The sequence below is a fragment of the Diadema setosum genome, chromosome 9, assembly GCF_964275005.1.
Source record: "Diadema setosum chromosome 9, eeDiaSeto1, whole genome shotgun sequence".
Lineage (NCBI taxonomy): Eukaryota > Metazoa > Echinodermata > Echinoidea > Diadematoida > Diadematidae > Diadema > Diadema setosum.
The window spans coordinates 9437529-9459261 of NC_092693.1; the positions used below are offsets into that span (position 1 = coordinate 9437529).

The following is a 21733-nucleotide window of genomic DNA, read 5'->3' on the forward strand; positions in this document are numbered from 1 at the left end:
GACCCTGTGTATAGCGGCCACCTGTCTAACGCGGCCAGCGGCCACAAATTTTGTTTCCCGTGGTAGATTTTAACCTGTCTATAGCGGCCAAAAACCCGATGGAGCCGTAGCCGAGCTGATGATTCAGGGTGTTTTTCTGCTTTTTAGCCGTGCTAGTCATTTCTGGGCAACATTCAGTGATCGCCACCGTTGCATTCATCACTTATTCAGTCACAATAATGCACTAGTTCATGACTGTGCACATGCTACATCTAGTGTACTGTGCAACAATTTCATAAACACCGGCATTGTTCTATGCATGATACACACGTGTGCATATGTACGCACATAAATGTACATGTATATACAACGATGATACATGTACATGTAGGCAATGCACACAAAGTTGGATTACCTGTCTATAGCGGCCACCTGTCTATAACGGCCACTTTTTCCGTATCCCTTGGGTGGCCGCTATAGACAGGTTTGACTGTATATATATATATATATATATATATATATATATATATATATATATATATATAATATAAAGTAAGAAGAAATCAATAATTAAGCAATTACTCGTCAATTACTAGTATAAAAGTCAAGGGACAATAGTTTTGGGTCAGTTGCATTCTGTAATCATTTGTGTATTGACTTCAAAACCTCTAATCGACAGACAGACAGACAGACACACACACACACACACACGCACACACACACACACACACACCCATCACATACGGGAGCAATGTGATACTTATTGTAACTTGACGTGAATAGAGAACCAAAATGAAAATAAATTGTGCATCAGTGCGAATGTATCTTTATTACAATTACATCTGACATATTCAAGAAAGTACATCAATAAATTAAGACTCTTAATTTACCAACATAATTTTAAGAACACATCTCTCACGAACAGCAACCCACACCAACAAACAGAGAGTGTTCAGAATACAGTGCAAATGTACCGGTGAACATTGCATTTTGTCAAAGACGCATACACATTGTACATGTTAACACAAAACTGGAAGTCACTCAAAATTCCCCGTATAAAAATTATCAGCATATTTTTCAAGTCACATGAACTTATTTGAACGGTTTTTTAACAAAGTGTTGCATCTTAAAATAATATATACATTTTATTCATAATATCCCCATTAAATTTGATAAAAAGTACTGTTGCTCTTCTCAAAATACACGTAATTACGTGAGTGGGGAGTTACTTTATCATGCATAGCGCGCACACGTTAATTCATAAGATCAAACGGTGTAAGTCGTATCTTTGGTGTCAAATACAAACATAAAGGGTTATCGTAACCCAGGTCTTAATTTTTCGCTCTAACGTCACGTGTTTGTTTTTTCTTTTGTTTTCATGTTTTTCTTCAACCTTATGTGAACACAGTGTAACTGTAACGGTTCCGATAACAACTTGCTGTAGGAAAGTATTTGTAATTTGCATTGAAAGATTTTCATTTTTTTTTTCTTTTAATACTGCGAATAAACCTGCACGTCATTAATAGGTATACTAAGGATTTGCATAGACACTCTTAGATCCTTCAAAATTAAATGAATTAAAGAAGAAAAATAGTAAGGCTGACAATGTCTTATTGGAAGATATGTCGGAACACTTACCAATTATCTGGCAAGACAAGAGTATCACTATGCATGCAGCAATATAACTGAATCTACACCTTACGAATTGTTAAAGTTATTTTGCACTCATTATGGCAATATGTCTTGCACGAGAAATTAAAATTATTGCCCCAATCATTACTGTTTTTGGTTCGTTTGTTTGTTTGTTTGTTTGTTTGTTTGTTTGTTTGTTTGTTTGTTTGTTTGTTTTAGGACAAATTAGCTGTGCGCAAATGCGAAAACGTAGACTGCTGACAGTCAACAAAATATCCCCAATGGGTGGTTTTCTGTAGAAGTTTACAGATATTCAGAGTAAAACTGGACCAGTCGGGTCCTTCGTCGCTTCCTCAAGGAGTGCGGAGCATATCAAATTGACATGCATACGTCCCAACGCAATTCCTTCGAGTTAAAGGGCCATTCCGGACCAGTTAAAAGTTAGTCTGACAAAAAAAAAAGAGAGTAAAATTTGATAACCACAAAAGTGAAAATGTGATCAAAATCTGACAAAAATGGTGAATTGAGTTGTGATATTTTGAAGTTTCGCCTATTAAAAAAAAAAAAACCAAACAGTTTATGAACGGTAAATATGAAAATGCAAATGAGTGAGTTCATAATGCCAGCTAGCAATTATCGTTTCACAATTCACAATTTCATCACTTCCCTAGTTTGTTTGTTTGTTTCTAATTTTGATCAGAATTTCGCTGTTGTGCTCATAAAATCTGACCGTTTCCTTTCAGATTTACTTTAACGGGTTCGGAATTGCCCTGAAAGCTGCGCTTGAAATGATATGAACTTCTCTTTCCCCCGTGTATCCACTGCTCTCTACTGGGCATCTACAATGGGCATGGTCACACCCAGCTTCTCCACTTCGAACCGGTCGAAGGGAGCCAGCTCCTCCACGCTCGAGGCCGTGACGACGACGTCCTTGACGGGCTTGTCGTTGGCGTCGGTCTCGGTGCGCTCGACGGCCGCGAGGGTGTCAATGCCGCTGAGGATCTTGCCGAAGACCACGTGGGCCCCGTCCAGCCACTTCGTCTTCACCGTCGTGATGTAGAACTGGCAGCCGTTTGTGTTGGGCCCTATTGATGGAACAAAGACCGTATGGTAATCTTCAGACCCTATTATTCAGTCTCGCGTCGGCACACTCCACGACCAATTTACAAAATACGTTATCTATGCTTTATATTCGTGACATCATTATTCAAGATGAATCATTGGCACATTACTGGCAATCGTTTACAACAGTTGCAACTCAACTCAAGACATTTGTTTTCTCCGTGCTTTAGACTTTCCGTGAAAATGTTTGTTCAAGTTCAACAGCCCCTTTTTGGATATGCTGTTCATTATAATTCGTCGTGTTTATTAAATTGAAATGGACGTAATGTAACATCGCCTAAAAGTGAATACAGGAACATCATACCCCTAATTGATCCTATAGGACCTACTAGTGTATCACCTCAAGCTCATGATAAAGATTTATGTGACTGACATCAATATTCTCATAAAACTTTTAATTCAGATCTGTATGTTCTCTGCCTGCATGGGATTTGGCGAGAAGGCGACACTTCGGACGGCGATGCGTTATCCTAATTGAATCTACATGTATTCAATCGACCCTACAAACATTTATTTAATTAAAAGCAAAACAAACAAAAACCACTCATCAGTTGTCGCTAGTGAATGATCTGCTCAATGTGTTTTGCTTGCTTGCTTCCAAAACTAAGTAAGAAGACTCTCCGGGAGTTCCCTTTTCAATATAACAGGAGCAAGTCACTGTGCGAGCAACACAAGCTGGCATCCATATTACAATCTTCGTACAAGCCACTGTACACAAAAGGAAAAAAGGGGGCACTGAGCCATAAGCAATATTACACGGGTATGAAGTCACTTAGTGAACGTCTTATTGAGGGCTGACACATGCACTTGGCACGAGAACAAAAATTAAGCAGTTTCCAGGCTTGTTTTGTTTTGTTTTGCTTTTTTTTTTTTTGTTTTTTTGGTGTGTTTGTGTTTTGTGTTTGGTTTGGTTTTTATGCATACTCATGGTAGGCTCATTTAATGAATGATTCATGAGTGCATGTACACGCACTCACGAACGCAACTCTCCCGTAAGTCGTTCATACGCGTGTTCTTAAATTGTCAACCATTTTTTTTTTTTTTGTTGTTGTTGGTTCCATTACGAAGGAAGTATTAGTGTCAATCCGAAAATGTGATGTACCCAGAGAGGTTCTACAGGGATATATAGAACCTCTTAGGGTGCATCTGGCAATTAAATTCTCACCAGCATTAGCCATGGCTAACCAGCCAGCTCCATAGTGGTCAAGCTTGAAGTTCTCGTCGTCAAAGTGGTCCTTCCCGAAGATGCTCCTGCTTCCGCTCCCATCGCTGCTCATGAAGTCACCGCCTGTGGGTCGGGGGACAAGCAGCGCCAACACACAAAAATAAAAGAAGGTGAAAGTAACAAGATGAGTACAGTACGTTGTCCACTTGTCCTATAAGGAAAGGCGTGTGGTGTCTTCACAGCAAACGTCGGTTTGTGACAGATGTAATTACAGACGATACAATGGTCAAGGCAACATAACTTTTCACCTATACATCATTCCTTGAAAGTGCAATCCAAATCCATATTCAAGAGGGCTTTAGTAAATATCACAGTAAACTCAAATAAACATAATAAAAGAAGTTTCATTCAATTTGGAGATCACAAATTACGGCAATTTGATGTTTCCTTTTTTTTATGAGCTTACATGAGGCGGTGAGGTCATGACTGCACAATAAAAATCACCCCATATAGCGTGGAAATATGCCGTCATAAAGAAAAAAAAAAAGCAGTATAGTAGTCACGCATGGTGCTGGACAACGGAAATATTCCAAACAACCATTTATTACAATATATGTATATAAATGATTGAGCTGTTATCGAAGAGTCTCGATAAAATAGTGTGGGACAATGTAAAACCGATGCGATAAATGAGATATTTTGTAACGCTACTTGTACTTTCATATAGTATATTTGTATCTACTCGAAATACACAATCTCTGCACCACGTATGAATTTGACTGAAGATTAATGTGCTCTAAATCGTTATAAGACTTGCAATTGCGCATTACGTTTGTAGCATATACTCAATAATCTAACAGAATGTCGTATTTTCAGATTTCATTGATTTCTTTGACTTTTCGATTACTCAAGTTTGATTTTTTAGCAGCTACCTGTAATAAAAGGTTAATTTATTTCACTAATTCTGTTCTATTCATTCTAAAGCTCGCTTGAGCATAGGCATCACACCGGGAAATGAATTCAGATCAGTTATTACGCTACTTTGACCGTGTGAACGAAACAGGAAACAGGGTCGATAAAGTCAGATCGAATTAATTATACACACGTCCATTGATGAGCTCCAGTACATTCTTGACCCAACTGATCAACATTAAATTTCCTGAAGAGAAGTCCTATATAAAGTGTTAGAGAGGCGGAAAATTCATGATGCATCATTAAGAGAGAATGAGAGTCGATTAAACTTACAATTCTTAAGAGAAAGATTTTCGTAACGACCCGAATAGCGTCACGAGATGACCCGAATAGTGTCACGAGTGACCACGAGATCACTGAGGTCATTATCGTGTATTCTCTGCATATAGGAATGATGTGATGACAAAGGCCTACTTGGGGAGAAGGTAGAATAAAAGGAGAATAAGAGAGGTTCATTAGCATGTGGTCTTCTTGTACAGAGCCGAGGAACCGCTGCAATAGTGCAGGAAGGGGTGTAGTGCTCATGCTTTGGTAAAGGGCAACTCCCCCCCCCCCCACACACACACTCATTTTAATGGGAAGAATCAGAAACCATATAAGAATGTTATTGGCTTTGTGGCGGTTTTTTGTTTGTTAGTTAGTTAGTTTGTTTGTTTGTTTGTTTAAATATGAGTAAAAAGTATCCAGTGCTGCATCACTGGTTTTTTATTCTTTTTATTTTTTTTGTTTTTTGTTTTTGTTTTTGTTTTGTTTTGTTTTTTTTTTCTTTTTTTGAGGGGGGGGGGGGTGGGCTGGTGAATCGAAAACGATACCTTGGACCATGAAATCCCGGATCACTCGGTGGAACTTTGTGTTGACGTAGTTCTCCTCGTTTTTGGGGTCGGAGAAGGTCAAAAAGTTGGCCACGGTCTTGGGGACTACCTCGCCGAAGAGTCCGAGCTCGATGGTGCCCACCGGCTCGCCTCCGATGCTGATGTCGAAGGACACCTTGTGCGTCACCAAGGCTTTCGCTTCGGGATCATCGGCCTATATGCCACATGGATAATGATGATAATGATAGTGGTTGTAATTACAATTACAATAGCATTCGAAATAGTGCTGCTACTTATATTAATAATAATGATAATAATAACAATAATGATAAAAGTTTAGTAATAATAACAATGATAATAATAATAATGACAACGATGATAATGATGATGATGATAATACTAACCATAATAATCATAATCATAATAATAGTAATGATAATAATAATAATGATAATAATAATAATAATAACAATAATAATAATAATAATAATAATAATAATAATAATAATAATAATAATGATAATGGCAACGATGATAATGATGATGATAATATAGTATATGATACTGATCATCATCATGACAATAGCAACAGCTTCGTTCGCACTTATTCGTTCACCACCATACAGCGAGAGGGGCTTGGCAAAAGGCTTGACATAACATGGCTTATTTTGTTTTTATTCCAGTCAACTGCCTAATCTGATTGTTTCTTTTTTTAAGAAATCAGGACGACAGAGAGAGGGGGGGGGGGGAGAGAGAGAGAGAGAGAGAGAAAGAAGAATCAGCATAAGCGCCATCATACTGGCGGTAGTTATATAGTGGCAACTATTTTATACGGGAAGTGAGTTTGTCTAGACATATTCCCTTGTCCGATTACATCGTCGTAAAAACTTTAACCGCACCAATCGCCCCACCTCCACTCAGGTCGCCATTCGCACCCCCCCCCCCCCCCCCGTCATTCCCGCCCGGAAGCGGGTGGGGGGGGGGGGGGGAGGAGAGGCGTCTGACTGAGGTGACAAATGGACTCAGAACCGACAGAGTGACAGATGGTATACTGTGGTGGGGGTGAGGATAGAGCTTGCATCTTTTTGCAAGATGCTGAGAAACTGCTTATGAAATGCTATACAGAGCATACCATCGTAATTCAAAGTTTATTTGATGAATATCGGTTTTGAAATGGCTGAGATATCAAAAACAAACAAACAAACAAACAAAGTACATGTAAAACGAAGATCGAGATCCTATAAATTTTAAGGTGGGTATACGGTGGGTCCCAATGCAGGTAGGGCCTATCGCTTGTTTTGGATATTAATTTATCTCATCCATGTCAAAACAAATTTTCATCAAATAAACGTTGAAATCCTCGTGGGATTATACATGCTCTTTCATAAGAGATTTCTCACCAAAAATGTTAGAAACCTGGAGCCAGTTGGTCTCAACCAAACCTATGCCATCACTTTAATACCTACATTGTTCATAGACGGAGATAGGGGATAGCGAATAGACAAGAGGGGATGAGACAGGCACAAAGACATTAAAGGACGATCACGAAAAGAATTTTAAGAATGAAAACAAAGAATGAAAAAGAAATTTACGAAGTAGAAGGCGAGGGGAAGACTGCCAGTGCGGGGAAAAAAAACACAAAACCCGTATGGTTTACATCTGCGAAGTGCACATGGAAAAGTTTATGGGACATACAGGAACAGACCGTACTAGTATATTATTGTAGTCTTTGTCAAAGACCCTCCCGTAATATAAAAGTGATTGCTCGAGGAGCAAGCAGAACAGAAAGGCAGAATGAATGGACACTGAGGGGGAAACATGCCTTGTACGACGAGGACGGAGATGAGCTTGCACTGTGTATATGCATGGAGCTATAGCTCCATGGTATATGCAACGTGGCAGCGTGGATGCTGATCGCTTCGCAAGGTGCCGAACCATCGGAATGGTATGTAGCGGTGACCTTTTATTTTCCGGGGTCAGAAATATTGGAGTTGTTGCCAGCCCTCTATGTACGAACTGTCACACACACTGCACACACACAAGAACCCATTCATATCATGTCAGTATAGATATAGGCAATGATTATTTTGTTGACCTGAATGTTACTTGTCATTAAAGGCCTTGTCTAAATACACAATATCGGATACTGAGTATAGCGACATTCTGAACTCTAAGTATATAACAGGGTGTAAAGAACTTTTAGACCTTTGTAAACCTCGCAGATAAAGCAGGACTCAAGAGTCTCGAAGTATAAATTGGATGTGGATGTGGATGGTGTATGATAATGCTATAAATCATTATTGCATTCTATTTCGTTTCCTTGCAGGAAAGATATAAAAGTCTCAATATACTATGAATACTTGAATTACACAATAGACGATGCTGTCGCAACCATTATTCTATAAAACCATCAGAGATAAAACGGTACAGGTATATGAAAGTTTGATGTGCCCGTTTCAATTTTGGTAATTGCGTTTGATAGAGAGAGAAATGGAAACATAAGACATTCATGATCTATTATTTCACGACTGTGTGTAAGGTGCTCCCGAGAGTCAAATTCATGAAATAATAGTTGTACTTTGTGTAAAAGATGCATGGGATAGATAGGACATCGCGACAGCGATACCCATCTCTTATTGAATATATCAATAAAATATCTCTCAAAAATACAAAATCGTTTGCATGAGCCATACACTCACCTTGACAAAGGCTGCAACCAACGCAACAAATAACAACAGAGTGATGTAGAGATCCATGGCAGCTTGCTATCAATCGATGAAAGAACCTCGAACTTGAGATTGAACCAGCAGTAGACAGAGAAGGCAAATATGACAAGAGTTATATGTATATGATACTGGGCCGGGCCGGGTCGTGGTATTCACGTTCCTTCTTCTGCGGTAGCTGGATGACAAGTGCCCGTGGTGTATGAGTGGAGACGTGACCGCGTTTTCGCCCCTGAGCAATCCTGCTGTTTTCTCCCCAAGCTGGCTAGAACTCTGGCCTCGTCATCAACATCCGTCGCTACAGACTCACGTGCAACGTGGCAGTTCTCTAGTCTGCCGCTCTACATGCAGGTCAGACCTTTTTTGGGGTAAACTGTAGTAGCTACAGGTCATGAGAGGAAATGTAATTAACTCTCGGTAATCCAGGTGCAAGCTATCAAGCGATGTCAAAAGGAAATTGATAGAGGAACTCCTATAGGTAACACAGTATACAGAGGATAAACATCGGTGATTAAGGTAGCGAAAATTGTTATATGGAAGCGATCTTATATTTCTGTTGTATACTACAGCATCGCGGTGTATTATGAAAAAAAAAATGGTTGGGACAAGAAAGAGAACAAAAGCATCAAGACTGATGATTAACCCTCCGTATATGCAGACGCTACATAATTATTCACAAGACATCGGCATCAGCATTGTCTGACCAACAAACTTTGAGACCTTCCTGCATTACGAATAGTTGTTTACAATCTCAGCCGAACTAATTAGCCAGAGGACGTGGTATCATCATAGCCGAACAGTGGTACATAATTGGTGTCAAGTCCTTTCTCCAACTCTTTCTTTTTTTTCCCCTCTGTCTCTCCCTCCCTCCCCCCTCCTTCCTCCCTCCTCCTTCCCCTTCCCCCCTCCCTCCCTCCCCCTCTTTTCCTGTTCTACCCACTGATCTAGAGGGGAGATCAGTGGTTCTACCATGCTGTGCAGCGCTGATTATTTGGCAATTCCGGAGAAGAAAGAGTAAAAATGATACACGTTTCCCATCATGCTCCATTCTTCTCTCCTTTTCCTGAACGTCTGTGATATTAATGCCCGTGTCCTTCTCATGTTATCGGTATGTAAACCATTAAAGTCAGTGTTTATACTGTTGTGTTGGGATCGGTTTAGTTTAGAGAGGTTATACACGTACGTTCAATAATTATCATGTCACGCTGTAATGTATTTTCAAGTGTAGTTTATTTGTCCTGACCTCTCTCTTCGAGCTTCAGAATGCCAGTCCTTCTTAATTGAATGATATGCAATTCTGTTCATACATTGATTCATATACATTTGTGACAACATACAATGCATGGGTGAATGAGTGAATGGGGTGGAGTCGTCATTTTAAAGAGAGGGTTTTGATTGGGCAAAACTTGGGTTGTTATAGAAATAAAGGCGGGACTAGTTTTTGGAAGGAGGAAGTATTCTTGGATTTGGATTCAACAACAATCTAGTAATCAATGGGCAGCGAGATGTTTGGTTTGGACTCAACCTGGTCGTAAAAAAAAGATGGGGCTAGATGTACAATGTATACTCAAGGGATGATGAAGGTCAATGACTCACTGGAGGTGGAGAGTACTGGTAGGCGTCATTGGCCGGAGGTGAAGTGACATATCCGGTCATCATAGTGGAATGGGGGGGGGGGGGGGTAGTGACAACTTTGTGCATCATTACACAACAATGGAAACAGTTGATTTTTTTTTAGATATACTTCTTTAAAAAATGCAGCATTTTCAAAACAATTGCATAATTATTTGTTCTTATGAATATTGTTTGCTGGAAATAAATGTCGTGCGAACCTTGAAATTGTGAAGTTTCGCTGACTCTTGCCAAAAGTTCTCAAACAGTTGATATGAATATGCAAATGAGTGAGCTGATGATATCATCACCTCACATAATTTCCATCGATCGTATCCCCAAACTGATGAAAATTCTTTTTTTTCTGATGTAAAAAAAAAAAAAAAAATTAAACGTAGTATATTATTTCTGGCTAGAAAGATCAAAATAATGATCAGTAAATGTATTAGGATTTAAAACCTGGACATTATTGCGTTGAAAAAAAAAAAACCGCGAAATTAATTTTTAAGATTTCGTATAGACAAACTAGAATGATAAGTTGTGAGGCGATGACATCATCCACTCACTCATTTGCATAGACTGTTCAAGAACTGTTTTGTGAAAATTAGAGAAACTTGACAGTTTCCCAACTCCCTTACCGCGTTTTGTTTATGCTGAGGCCACTATATTTTTATTCTTTCTTTTCGGATTAGATATGTTATCTTGCTGGTAATTGTCCTGGTAACAGGAAATCGGAGGTTAAATTTCTGATGGTGTTTCATCGCACGAGAAAAAGGGGGGGGGGCGAACCCTCCGAAATTCTACTTTAGTGTATATTTTATCTATCTTTTCTTCTCCTTTTTTGTCAGATGTGTGCGCGTATGGGGCAAGAGCGCACTATGAGAGTCTGATAGAGCGGTCAAGATGAGTCCGATCCCCAACTCCCGTCCCCCCCCCCCAAAAAAAAAGAAAGCAAAAAAAAAAGGAAAAAAAAAAGAATGTAGACCCATTGACTGCACTGTACCAGTCTCCTTCTAGATTTATTGAGTATTTAAGTAACCATGAACACTGAACAGATGTAAAAATGACGATATTTTCCAAATCGTTGGAAAGGGATTGTATGTGTAGAAAGATTGATCACAGTAGCTAGTTATTGCGAGGTATTCCTGAGCAACATCCACAGACTTCCCGATATGCCACAGCGCCCCCATGATTGTTTCGATCACATTATCACTGCTGACCATTGAAGTATTTGGCTTCCCACGGGGATGTAGTCTGTTTAATTTCTTCAGCAAATTTTGAGATAAAATAATTTTATTTATTGTTTTGTTGTAACAAATTACCACTTATAATCTTAAGAAACTTCAGTGTGTTTTTTTATATGAAAAGAAAAAAGAATCGGCCCTACTTCAAATAACTCTCTTCTTGTTAGTGGTGGGCATCATTTATCATCATCTATATAATAAAGTGAAAATATGATTTTCTTGTTATATTGTCATTCTTTACCATATTTTTCTGTGTTTCTTCCAAATTATCTCGGAGTGTTGGTGTGATGTCTATACTTACTACTGCAAGTCCCCAGATAAGTTTTAAAGGTCTGTCTTTGATCACCATTATGCATTCCAGGGATCTAAGATTAATACAAGCCTGCTTTCCTAGGACCCCTCCAGTTCACTTGCTCTATACTATTATTGTATTGTATTTATTTTCTGTCTTTAAAAAGATATACAAACAAAGATATACATGTTACATGAAATAGGCTTCAACGGAGGGATTACCCTACTGAGCGTTGTTATCGTAACAACGCTGTTTTACAGAGGGGTCACTTACATGAGAAATATAAACAAACAGTACAGTTACATAAGAAGAAAATACAAACATTCAGAGAAATATTTCCGATGAGAATTATAAAAAGTTTTGATAATAAAAAATACACAAAGATAGGCATTTACGTACATTCAACAAAGAAAGAAATTGAATTAGGAATATACATCTACATGTTACATGGACAATAACATTTTATTATCACATAAAATCAGAAATACAATTTTCTAATCCCTTTAAAAATATATCTGCACTTGAGGTCAATTTCAAAGCATAATTATATGAGGCATTGCATTGTATTTCATCGATCCCCTAATGTGGTGTTCTATACAATATCAGTACGAGGCTTCGGGAGAAGAATATTTCCTGCGTTACAGAGAAAATATGAGTCACGTGAAGACCGGAATATATCATTCATATAGACGAGGATAACATAATTAAATGCTTCCTACGTCTAGACTCAAGAGAAGACCTGTTTAAAACAGAATGAATTTGGAAGTTAAACACATGTTTGTAAGGAGTGTTTTCATGATAACCTGGCGGCCCAGCGCGATTTTGAAGAATTTGCAATTGTTTGATATATTTTAGGACTTGAATCAAATAATTATGATATCAGCATATTCAAAAAGTGGCAAGATAAAAAGCTGATAAATCAACTTCAGATATAGATTCTTTCATGAATTAATGCTGATCATAATTTTCCGTAGACTGTAATAATTCCCCTGTATAAAATGTTACTATACATTGCGTATTGTTTTGCACTGTAGCTGTTCTCACGAAAGGCTTGTATTATTGGGAATCTCGTGTTCTTGTGGAAACCGGGAATAAACTTGATTGACACGCCTAATCGCTAAGGAGCACAGAGATTTAAAAATCGTGCAAGTGATAACTAGTTTGTTTAAAACTTTTGGGTATAAACGATCCCCTTTGCAACGTTATTGTAATGGATATTGTTTCCACTAACAATACACAGTATCAAGCGCGCCGGAACACTTCTGGTTTTGGGGGGGGGGGGCAAAATCTCACCGGGGGCACATTTTCTGTGACGATGTGAGATCCTCGTCGCGGGAGCGAAGCGAGGCGAGGGGGGAGGGGGAGGGGGATACCCCCCCCCCCCCCGGGAGCTTTTGTAAAACAGGGTACAAACGTCGCGTTTATAGACCATTTAAAAGCAAATTTCTAAGGAATTAAACATAGTGGTGCGAAGGGCCATGATTATTACATACGGGAGTACATAATAATGTGATAGTGTGAGATCCTCGGCGAGGGAGCGAAGCGACCGAGCGGGGGGAGGGTGTGGGAGGGGGACACCCCCTCCCACGGTAGGGACTTTTTGTAAAAACAGGGTACAAAAGTCGCGTTTATAGACCATTTAAAAGCAAATTTCAAAGGAATTAAACATAGTGAAAAATAATAATCAGTGCGAAGGGCTATGATTATTACATACGGCGGTATATTATGTGATGGTGGAGGGTGTGAGAGGGGGATTTTATAGAGCATTTTAAATCAATTTTCTGAGGAATTAAACATAGTAAAAGAAATCACTGCGAAGGTCTATGATAATAACTTATGAAAACTTTTCATTTTACTATAAGTACGGGCAGAACGAGCGAGCCACTTTCACTTTGCAATTTATCTGAAATGTACTCATTAAAAGCTTAAACGTGACCGCATCGTTCGAACAATAAAAAAATATTCTTATACTGCTAAAAAGCAAAGAAGAAAATGAAAAATGTAAGGTTTTCTATAGGTATGTTTCAGCGGGCACACTCGAGGACAAGAGGCTACCATCTATACACTAAATTTACTCATAAGGTACTATTAGTGTATAGATACAATAATGTATGTTGTTAGTGTATTATAATTTTCGCCCCGTTAGGGGCGAAAAATTTTGCATTTTTAGTTATGAAATTGCAACATTTAGACGAGAAATATGCCTTTATTGTTCATTTTGGTCTTTAAATCAGTGATCAATTATTTGTTACAGGGGGCACTTTGGGGGGGCAAAAACTCGTTTTGCCCCCCCAACATTTTGTTTGGGGGGGGGGCAAGTGCCACCCCTGCCCCCCCCCCCCCCCCCCCCCCGCTTCCGGCGCCCTTGCACAGTATATTGGTCTATTATATTCAGTTGAATTACAGTATATGCTCACCATTACAGCAGTAAGAAAAAGCAAACAAAAACAAACAAACAAAAGTAAGGAAACGCTATTGGCATATAAGATTTTTATACTATTGAGGAAGTAGATTATGTATTATTTTGAATAAATGATTGTATTATTACATAACGTGCACTTTCAGTTAGGCAACACGTCCACTGGCCTTGATCAATGTTAGAGCATCAGCTAGAGCTGGGAAGACAGCTGTGTCGATACGAGTTCGACTCTACACAATCACTGTGGGAATCGAATGGGAGCATACCTCCTTGATGGGATCGCGCAAGCCAGCCCACTCCGTGTACGGTGTGCGCATGCGCATTACACGTTAGCAACCACAAGAAAATACAGCCGAACGACGTTGTCTGCACCTCCGTAACTCTTCGTTAGAAACATGGTAAGATCACCAAGTTTTCAAGTTTTATCTCGAATTTGAACATAAATTTTTACATTTTCAGTGACACCTAAATTTGCGATCAACCGATGCAGCTGAAGTGAGAATCGGCTCGTAAATATGCAGTCTGGTCATTGACAAATTTGTGTCACAGGTGTAACCCTATTGAACTACACTGTAATGAGTACATGCTGTATAGCTGCATGCAGAAATATGCAGCAGCAGCAAAGCCTGTATTCTATGTGTGCTGTGTATTGGTACGTTCGTATCACTGCACTGATTAGTGTGTATCAACACTGACAGTCAATCCCACATCACACTGAATGGCATATCATGATCAGTGATAGTTTAATACACTATAGGTGGGTCTAGTATGTTTTTTCTTTCATGTGTGATATTGTTGGTTGGAAACTGAAGTGTTGGGGCGTTACGTGGCGGGGGAATGGATAGTATGATGGGGGGTCGGGTTGGTGTTTCCGGACACTTTGTCTTAAGTTAAGTTAGCGCGTGAAAACTTACCTATTTTACATAGAATATGCACCCTTCTTTACCTCAAAGACTATGGCATACTCGTGAAATAGGCCCCACCACTGCGTGTCCGTACAAATACTCCGGCGGCTCGCCTGTTTATACTCGTGAATTCAGCCCCACCGTGTGGCGTTCATCGGTAGGTAAGCACGGCGGTGGGGCTTTCTTCCACAGTATAATACTCGTGAAATGCGGCCCCACCAAACGGCGTTTACGCGACATGCATACGGCGGTGGGGCCGATTTCCACAGCATAGCATCTTTCGTCCTCCCTTTCTCCCGTTTTTTTCTTTGGTCTTCTACTTTTTATTCTCGGAAGGACTCCCTGAAGTCCCTTGACTAATTTAACGGCCAATTTAACCATAAATACAACCCTACCTAACCCTAAACCCTAACCCTAACCTAACCTTGCTTGCTAACGCACGGGTGCACGCGCACTGCGGTGGGGCCTATTTCACGATTTTGCCCTTGATATAGACTCCTCATATACTAGACAACATACTCTGAAAAAGGCGTGATAATTAACCTGCTAAATCATTGGATTTTCCCCTTCAAAGTGACTCCATGTATGAATGTATCAAAGAGAGTTGTGCACGTGTTGATTTTGTACGGGAAATATATGGGGAGCGAGCGTGCAGGGGTGTTTACATTCTCGCTGTACGAACATTCAATCGAACTGGCCTATTAAAATGACGTGTGTATGAATAACTCGTAACATGTAACACCTTTAGGCCTATGTGAGACTTTCATTTCTGATATACCGGCAGCGAGTACGACACGCATCGCAGCCAGCGGGAGGTATAAATTACATACATTAGCAAGAAAATAAGTTTTTTAGGTGAGAAAATGAAAGAATTATCATATTTTATGAAATTATGAGACAGTTAATTACATTTTTGCATCGCATCTTGTAGATCTATCCATGAGAATTCCATTCCCAAGTTGGTTTTATTCGTGGGTGCGTCATTTTCATTACAGACGCACTTACGCGCACTTACAATATGCGTCCGGTCCCACAACCTGTCCGGTCCCACGCTTGGTAACTTTTGCAATTGCACCTGTTCGTCAAATGACCTCCAAACATGTACAAACTCACCCTTGTGTTGTGGTGGACGCTACTGTCGCTAGGACCCAGCACAAAAAGTGTTGAACTTGTGAGACATCTACTTTACTTTGTGAATTGTGTGTATACAGTATAGTCGAGACCTCTAGAGGGTTCTATATTTGTGTGTTTACGGTGCTTATCTCTCGTGTTTGATTGTCTTTATAGCCCCACTTATGAAAAAATCTTGGCTTCCTATAATAAAATGTTGCATGAAAAGGGCCCTTGATTTGAAAGCAATTCATCTAGCTATGTGATTTGTATATTTCTATGAATTAGATTCTAGTTATGTTTTCCAGATGTGTTTGGTTTTTGGTGTTAAATAAACTGAACTGAACTGGTAGATGAAGATCAACACACTGCAGAGCCAGCTTGGTAACTGTGCATGCTGTCATCATGCCATTCAACAGACTTTCTATAGTGCGAATCATATTTACATTGGAATAAGGTGTCGTGCAGTAATATGCCCACATGCCTTGCTTTAAAGACATCGTGTGATGAGGAGATTGAATAAAGGGCAGTTTATCCATCAGTTGCGATACACACACACACACACACACACACACAAAAAGGCCAATCTTATATGTGACCCTGCACCACAAAACCAACAAAAAGTCGCCAGACATGGATTTTCAGTTGGGAGCAGATTCTGAAAGAGCAGACTGTAAGCTTTGCAATGATGCATAACTCAATTCAAATGGACTCCCTTAACCTACCTAAATACTGGAAAGAAAACACATACTCTGGAAAAGTGTGAACTGAGAAAAGATGCTCTGAAGTAAACGGTCTATTCAAGCGCTTAATCTTTAGCAAGCGGTGCTAGCTGTGCCATGAAAGTTACAATACACAGGATGTAAACCACCGGAGCAACAACAATGAAGGGATTATCAGATTTAGCTGAAATTAGGCCTGTTCTATAAGAACATTCTGCCCATGATTAATGCTAACTTTCAAAGCAGTAGCGTCATCTTTTCAAAAGTTATTAGACCTGAAAGTGAAGAGTGTGCAAAGGATTTCAAGGCCTTCAAGTCATACCTGATCATTCTACTCCTCCCCAAAAAATGGTTGTAGAAAAACTGCTAAAAACACACTTTCATGTTCAGATACCAAACTGCAGTATAATGTAGAAGAAGGATAGCTCTTTCAGAAGATATGAAAAACTCAAGATTGACTTGGTTGAACCATTTCACCTTTTTTGAGTCCTCACTTAAAATCAAGGGGTGCGACTTTTTGTTTGTTTTGTGGTGCACGGTCACATATGTCAAACCACATCTCTTTGACTTTGCCTTCATATTGCAGCGTCTAGGATATTTGAAAGAATGAATGGCATAATTTGTGTTTCAAGCATGAATCCATAAAATCTTTTCTCACTAATACTACTAGGGTGTAATGATGAACACTGTGATACAATACATTGCATCCCGTACGTGATACATAAACTTTCAGAAAATGAAGCAGAAAACTTGTTTAATGTGTGATTGATTTGTGGATGCATTTCCCATAACAGTGACTGAGCATATGCTACAATGTACAAGTATTTAGTGTTGAGTTGTAGTGTGTGGTTAAAATGTGATTATGTTATACCGTGTAAATTGGTTATCTCCCTTCTATTATTGAAACATGTTGTACAGCAGGGCAGCTGTGTTTGTAAATCATGTTTTTGCTGTTATTTTTATTTTCATAGCAATCACAAATATCCGTGTCGAACCATTTTCCCCCAAAAAAGTATCATGCTACTTGCTGTAAAAATGGAAACTTTCACACATTTTGCATGACATGAAACTAACTTGAAAATGGAAGTACCTGGTATGCTAGTATTTTGTTTGTTACTGTTATGTGTATTTTGTTTTCTGTTTTTAATTCTGTGAAATTAAAAGCACGTGAAATTACAATTTGTGCCTGAGGCAGCATGAAAAATTATTCATTATTCATGAAAATGTCCACTTTTACAGAAGGCTCTTGGGCAAACTAAATGTCATGAAAGCCATCCATGAAGGGGCCACTTTTTCTTTACCCACTTTTCAGGTGCAGCTGTTGCCTGTGTCCAGTAAGCTAGTGTTTTATAGTAATCACTCTTTGTCATGATGGTAAAAATGGATATTGACATCTTTTTGTTGATAATTTTGATTGTGTCACACAGGCTGAAGTTGAAGAAGCACTGAAGAGGATTCTCTCACACAAGGGTGTGATTGGCTACATCATTGTCAACTCAGAAGGTAAAGGGAAAATATAATGCCTGGCTGGTGACCAGGGTTGTGCAATTTCTAACAAGCTTATCTTTGTAAGAGAAGAAAAATGATTAGTAGTAGTAGTAGTAGTAGCAGTAGTATTTGTTTATTGCATTGTATGCGTGCATGTCCACTGTACTGTGTTAGTTTAGCTGTACACTTGTAGCTGTGAAAGTTTTCATCAGTGTGAACTTGACACCATTTTGAGATAGAAGTTGCTCACTCAAGTGCCTGCTGAATATCACCATTATTAGTTACCTGTGGATTGTGGTACTGTTGTCCCATAACAGTTTTTTTTTTCCTTCCATATCAAATTCAATTCAATTTAAAGATAAATCACTGACTAGACCCTGCTTGAGAAAAAGACATCTCAAAATGAAATCACTTTTTCTTTCACTTGATAGAATATACTACATTTGCAGATTTGAACCATGTTTGAAAGGGCATGTATGTTTCTGTTTGCTGCCCTGTTTGTTTGTCTTATTCACTTACAATACTCCTTTGTGGTCCAGTATTGGAAATCTTCCATCATGGATTAAAAAAAAAAAAGAAGAATTTACTGTCTTATCTCTTGAATTTTCTAATGAATGGAGTGACAAGTAAACATTAGGAGAGTATGTGACAGTAGCCAGAGAAGACAGACATACAGGCTATATTTGATGGTATGAGAGGCGGGAGCCTGCAGGGACTCTGGCCTGGTGATCTCTCCCAGTCAGTGTGTTGTCCCCTTGGACACCACAAAAGACCCAAATGCAATCTGCTTCATCCTGTTTCTGGTAGTAACACATTTCACAAGCAGAAAGTGTACAGTCTGCACCACCAGTCCTGTTAGAATTGACTCCTTGTATTTCAAAATGGTGGTATGTATGATATATCATACCATTTGTTGGCAAAGCTATTTACTGTGAATAAGTTTAAAGAGACTTGAATGTCAAACAGGTGGGTTTTTTTCCCCCTCAGAATGAGGATATGCTCACAACCAAAGAAGCATAATATATGTGTGTTCTGTAGAAATAATGTATACATGATGAATCTTGTGTGTTTGCAGGCATTCCCATCAGGACAACCCTTGATAACTCAACCACTGTGCACTACGCGGGTCTCTACCACCAACTGGCTGCCAGGGCGAAAAGTAGCGTTCGGGATGTTGACCCTCAAAATGACCTGACCTTTTTCCGAGTCCGCACCAAGAGGCATGAGATCATGGTTGCGCCAGGTTAGTTTTATAAACACACCTCATTTTTATATGGAAATGCAAAGTGTACAATAGGAAATTCAAAATGATCATAGTGGCAAAACACAGGATTTTGAAGTTACTTAGTAATTCAAGTTTATTAACAAGGGCGACATCTTTGTGAGTCTGTATTTTTGCATTTCTCACGCCTGATGTAAGATTTTGACTCATGCTACTGGTGATCATATTTGTTCAAAGTGCTTAGCAACCTTGTATGGTTAGAAATGTAAATTTACCATAGCATTTGCAGATTGTTGTCGGACATTTAGGAGAGATAAATGCAAAAATACATATTTATGCATGCTGTCATTGAATTATGTAAACTGTGAACAAATTGTTAGTCTGTAGCAATAATGTCCTTATTTTGTGGCTACTTAAAACCAGATTGGTACTGCAAACCTTGATTGGTTAAGATCTATAGGACCGTTATTGACTAATTCAAAATTGTACCTGTGTCAGTCAGGTGAAGGCATTTGCATTCTGGTTGCATACCAGACCTAGATAACCCAAATAGTGTTGCAACAAATGTTAATACTTAATTTAAAGAGTGTTGCACAATAAGCAATATGATGTTCAAGCTTTTCAATTGCTGAGAGTTTTGTGGACTGCATATTGCATAAATGAAAGCATTTGAAAATCAGCTATAATATGTAGAAACATATGATGTAAAGCTTATGTAAAGTTTTCTTGTTGAGGCACTCAACTGTTGCCAGCAGTCTTTCACTTCCCTCTTTTCATCCTGTCCATTTGCTTGTTGTTGTTTTTTTCTCACAGATAAGGAATACATGTTCCTGGTGATACAAAATCCAACAGAAACCTAGACAGTGGAGGCGGGAAAACTGCAATGAAGTATATTCATGCCTTCCCAACTTGTTCATACAAGAAGTTCATTATCTGTGTCACCAAGGCTCTCATATGTCCAAAGTTATGTTTAAAATCAAACATTGATATCAAATGTAGGTTCAACATGCTCATTTATGTGATGTGAAGAGGTAACCTGTTTTATATTTTCATGTTTGGTTTCAAAAGTAGCCTTGTAGGCTCCAGGACCCAGATGCCATTTATCCGTTTTAATTCTGAGCAAAACACAGTTTGCTTTTTTCACTAATCTTCCATTGACAAGAAGTTTATTTGGGTTCATCCACTGACATGAATCGCTTGTCACCTTTGTGCAAGCTGTCCAGTCTAAAATATGCTTTCATCAAAGTAATGAATAAACTTTGGCAAGAAGAGACTGTGTGATATGTAATTATCTGTAAATACTGTAGTAAGTTGTAAGATAACAGTGCACGTGTGTATATGTGTAGTGCACATTATATTCTGTAAATGCCCAAAGCCTAAGCATATATGTCATTACAGAGATATTTAGCTCGTTCAATTCCAGGTGATATTGCAGTTTGGAAAAAAAAAAAAAGATAAGGAAATTAGTGATTGTTGTTGCTTAGCAGTTAATCAGCACACTGCAAAGCCCAGGACTTAAGGCCGTAGAATATTTTCTTTTCTTTTCTTTTTTTTTCTGTATGGGTAATGAGGCAGTTTAGTGTGACTTGCCATATTTATCGGTGATAGAATTAAGTCCTCCAAATGTTTTGAGTCTCATATGGTTGAAGAGACTTGCTGATTTTTTAGGTATGTTTGTGAAAAATCAGTGGTGCATGTGAATGTATTGATCCATGAGACCGAAGTTCAAATTTGATTTCAAGAAAAATATGCATGCTAGTGGTTACACAGAGTATGTTTAATGATTATGTGCCACACCATTACCATGGTTTATCAGGGTATTGTGAAGTTGTGCAGCATGGTCATAAGAATGGATAGAGAAAGAGAATCTAATGTAATGTCTTGGCTCAATATTTTGATTGTATGAATTAGGAGCCGACAGTATAAAAACCAGATAATTAAGCTGTTTAATTCTCTGTGGAAGAGAGGATCAAATACAGTAGCGCCAAGTTTATGTCATATCAGGGGTCTTGGAGAAGTACCGAAAATGTGAAATCTAATGAAACAGACATGCTATGGATGTTGCACTTGACTATCTGTCATCAGTGGCGTAAAGTGCTTAACTTAGCATACTGGCATTCAAGCTGCTTTTCCTGAATGCAAATGTAAACTGAGTCACAATTATCATTTCTCGATTAACTTCAATGTATTTCCTGTAATTTATTTGCAATGCCCCAGACTACGGAATTCCTCCTTGTTTATTAGTAGTCATATTTAATCCTATTGTTTCTCTAAAATTGTAAGTTTGTTTTCCACATAAAATCTTTCACACTTAA

General features: G+C 38.8%; 2 protein-coding genes across 2 annotated transcripts; one reads left to right on the top strand and one right to left on the bottom strand.

Annotated features, from left to right (window-relative positions):
- Nucleotides 1-1789: 1789 nt before the first annotated feature.
- Nucleotides 1790-8502, bottom strand: LOC140232603 (peptidyl-prolyl cis-trans isomerase 6-like). The gene is made up of 4 exons (XM_072312700.1): nt 8382-8502; nt 5683-5896; nt 3899-4021; nt 1790-2696 (listed from the first exon to the last, which is right to left on the bottom strand). The coding sequence occupies exons 1-4, from the start codon at nt 8436-8438 to the stop codon at nt 2440-2442; spliced, it is 651 nt and encodes a 216-aa protein (XP_072168801.1). The 5' UTR covers nt 8439-8502; the 3' UTR covers nt 1790-2439.
- A 5795-nt stretch (nt 8503-14297) lies between these two features.
- On the top strand, nt 14298-21733 carry LOC140232553 (dynein light chain roadblock-type 2-like). Its single transcript, XM_072312649.1, has 4 exons — nt 14298-14369; nt 18136-18211; nt 19272-19439; nt 20232-21733. Exons 1-4 carry the CDS (start codon nt 14367-14369, stop codon nt 20276-20278), a joined length of 294 nt encoding a protein of 97 aa, XP_072168750.1. The 5' UTR covers nt 14298-14366; the 3' UTR covers nt 20279-21733.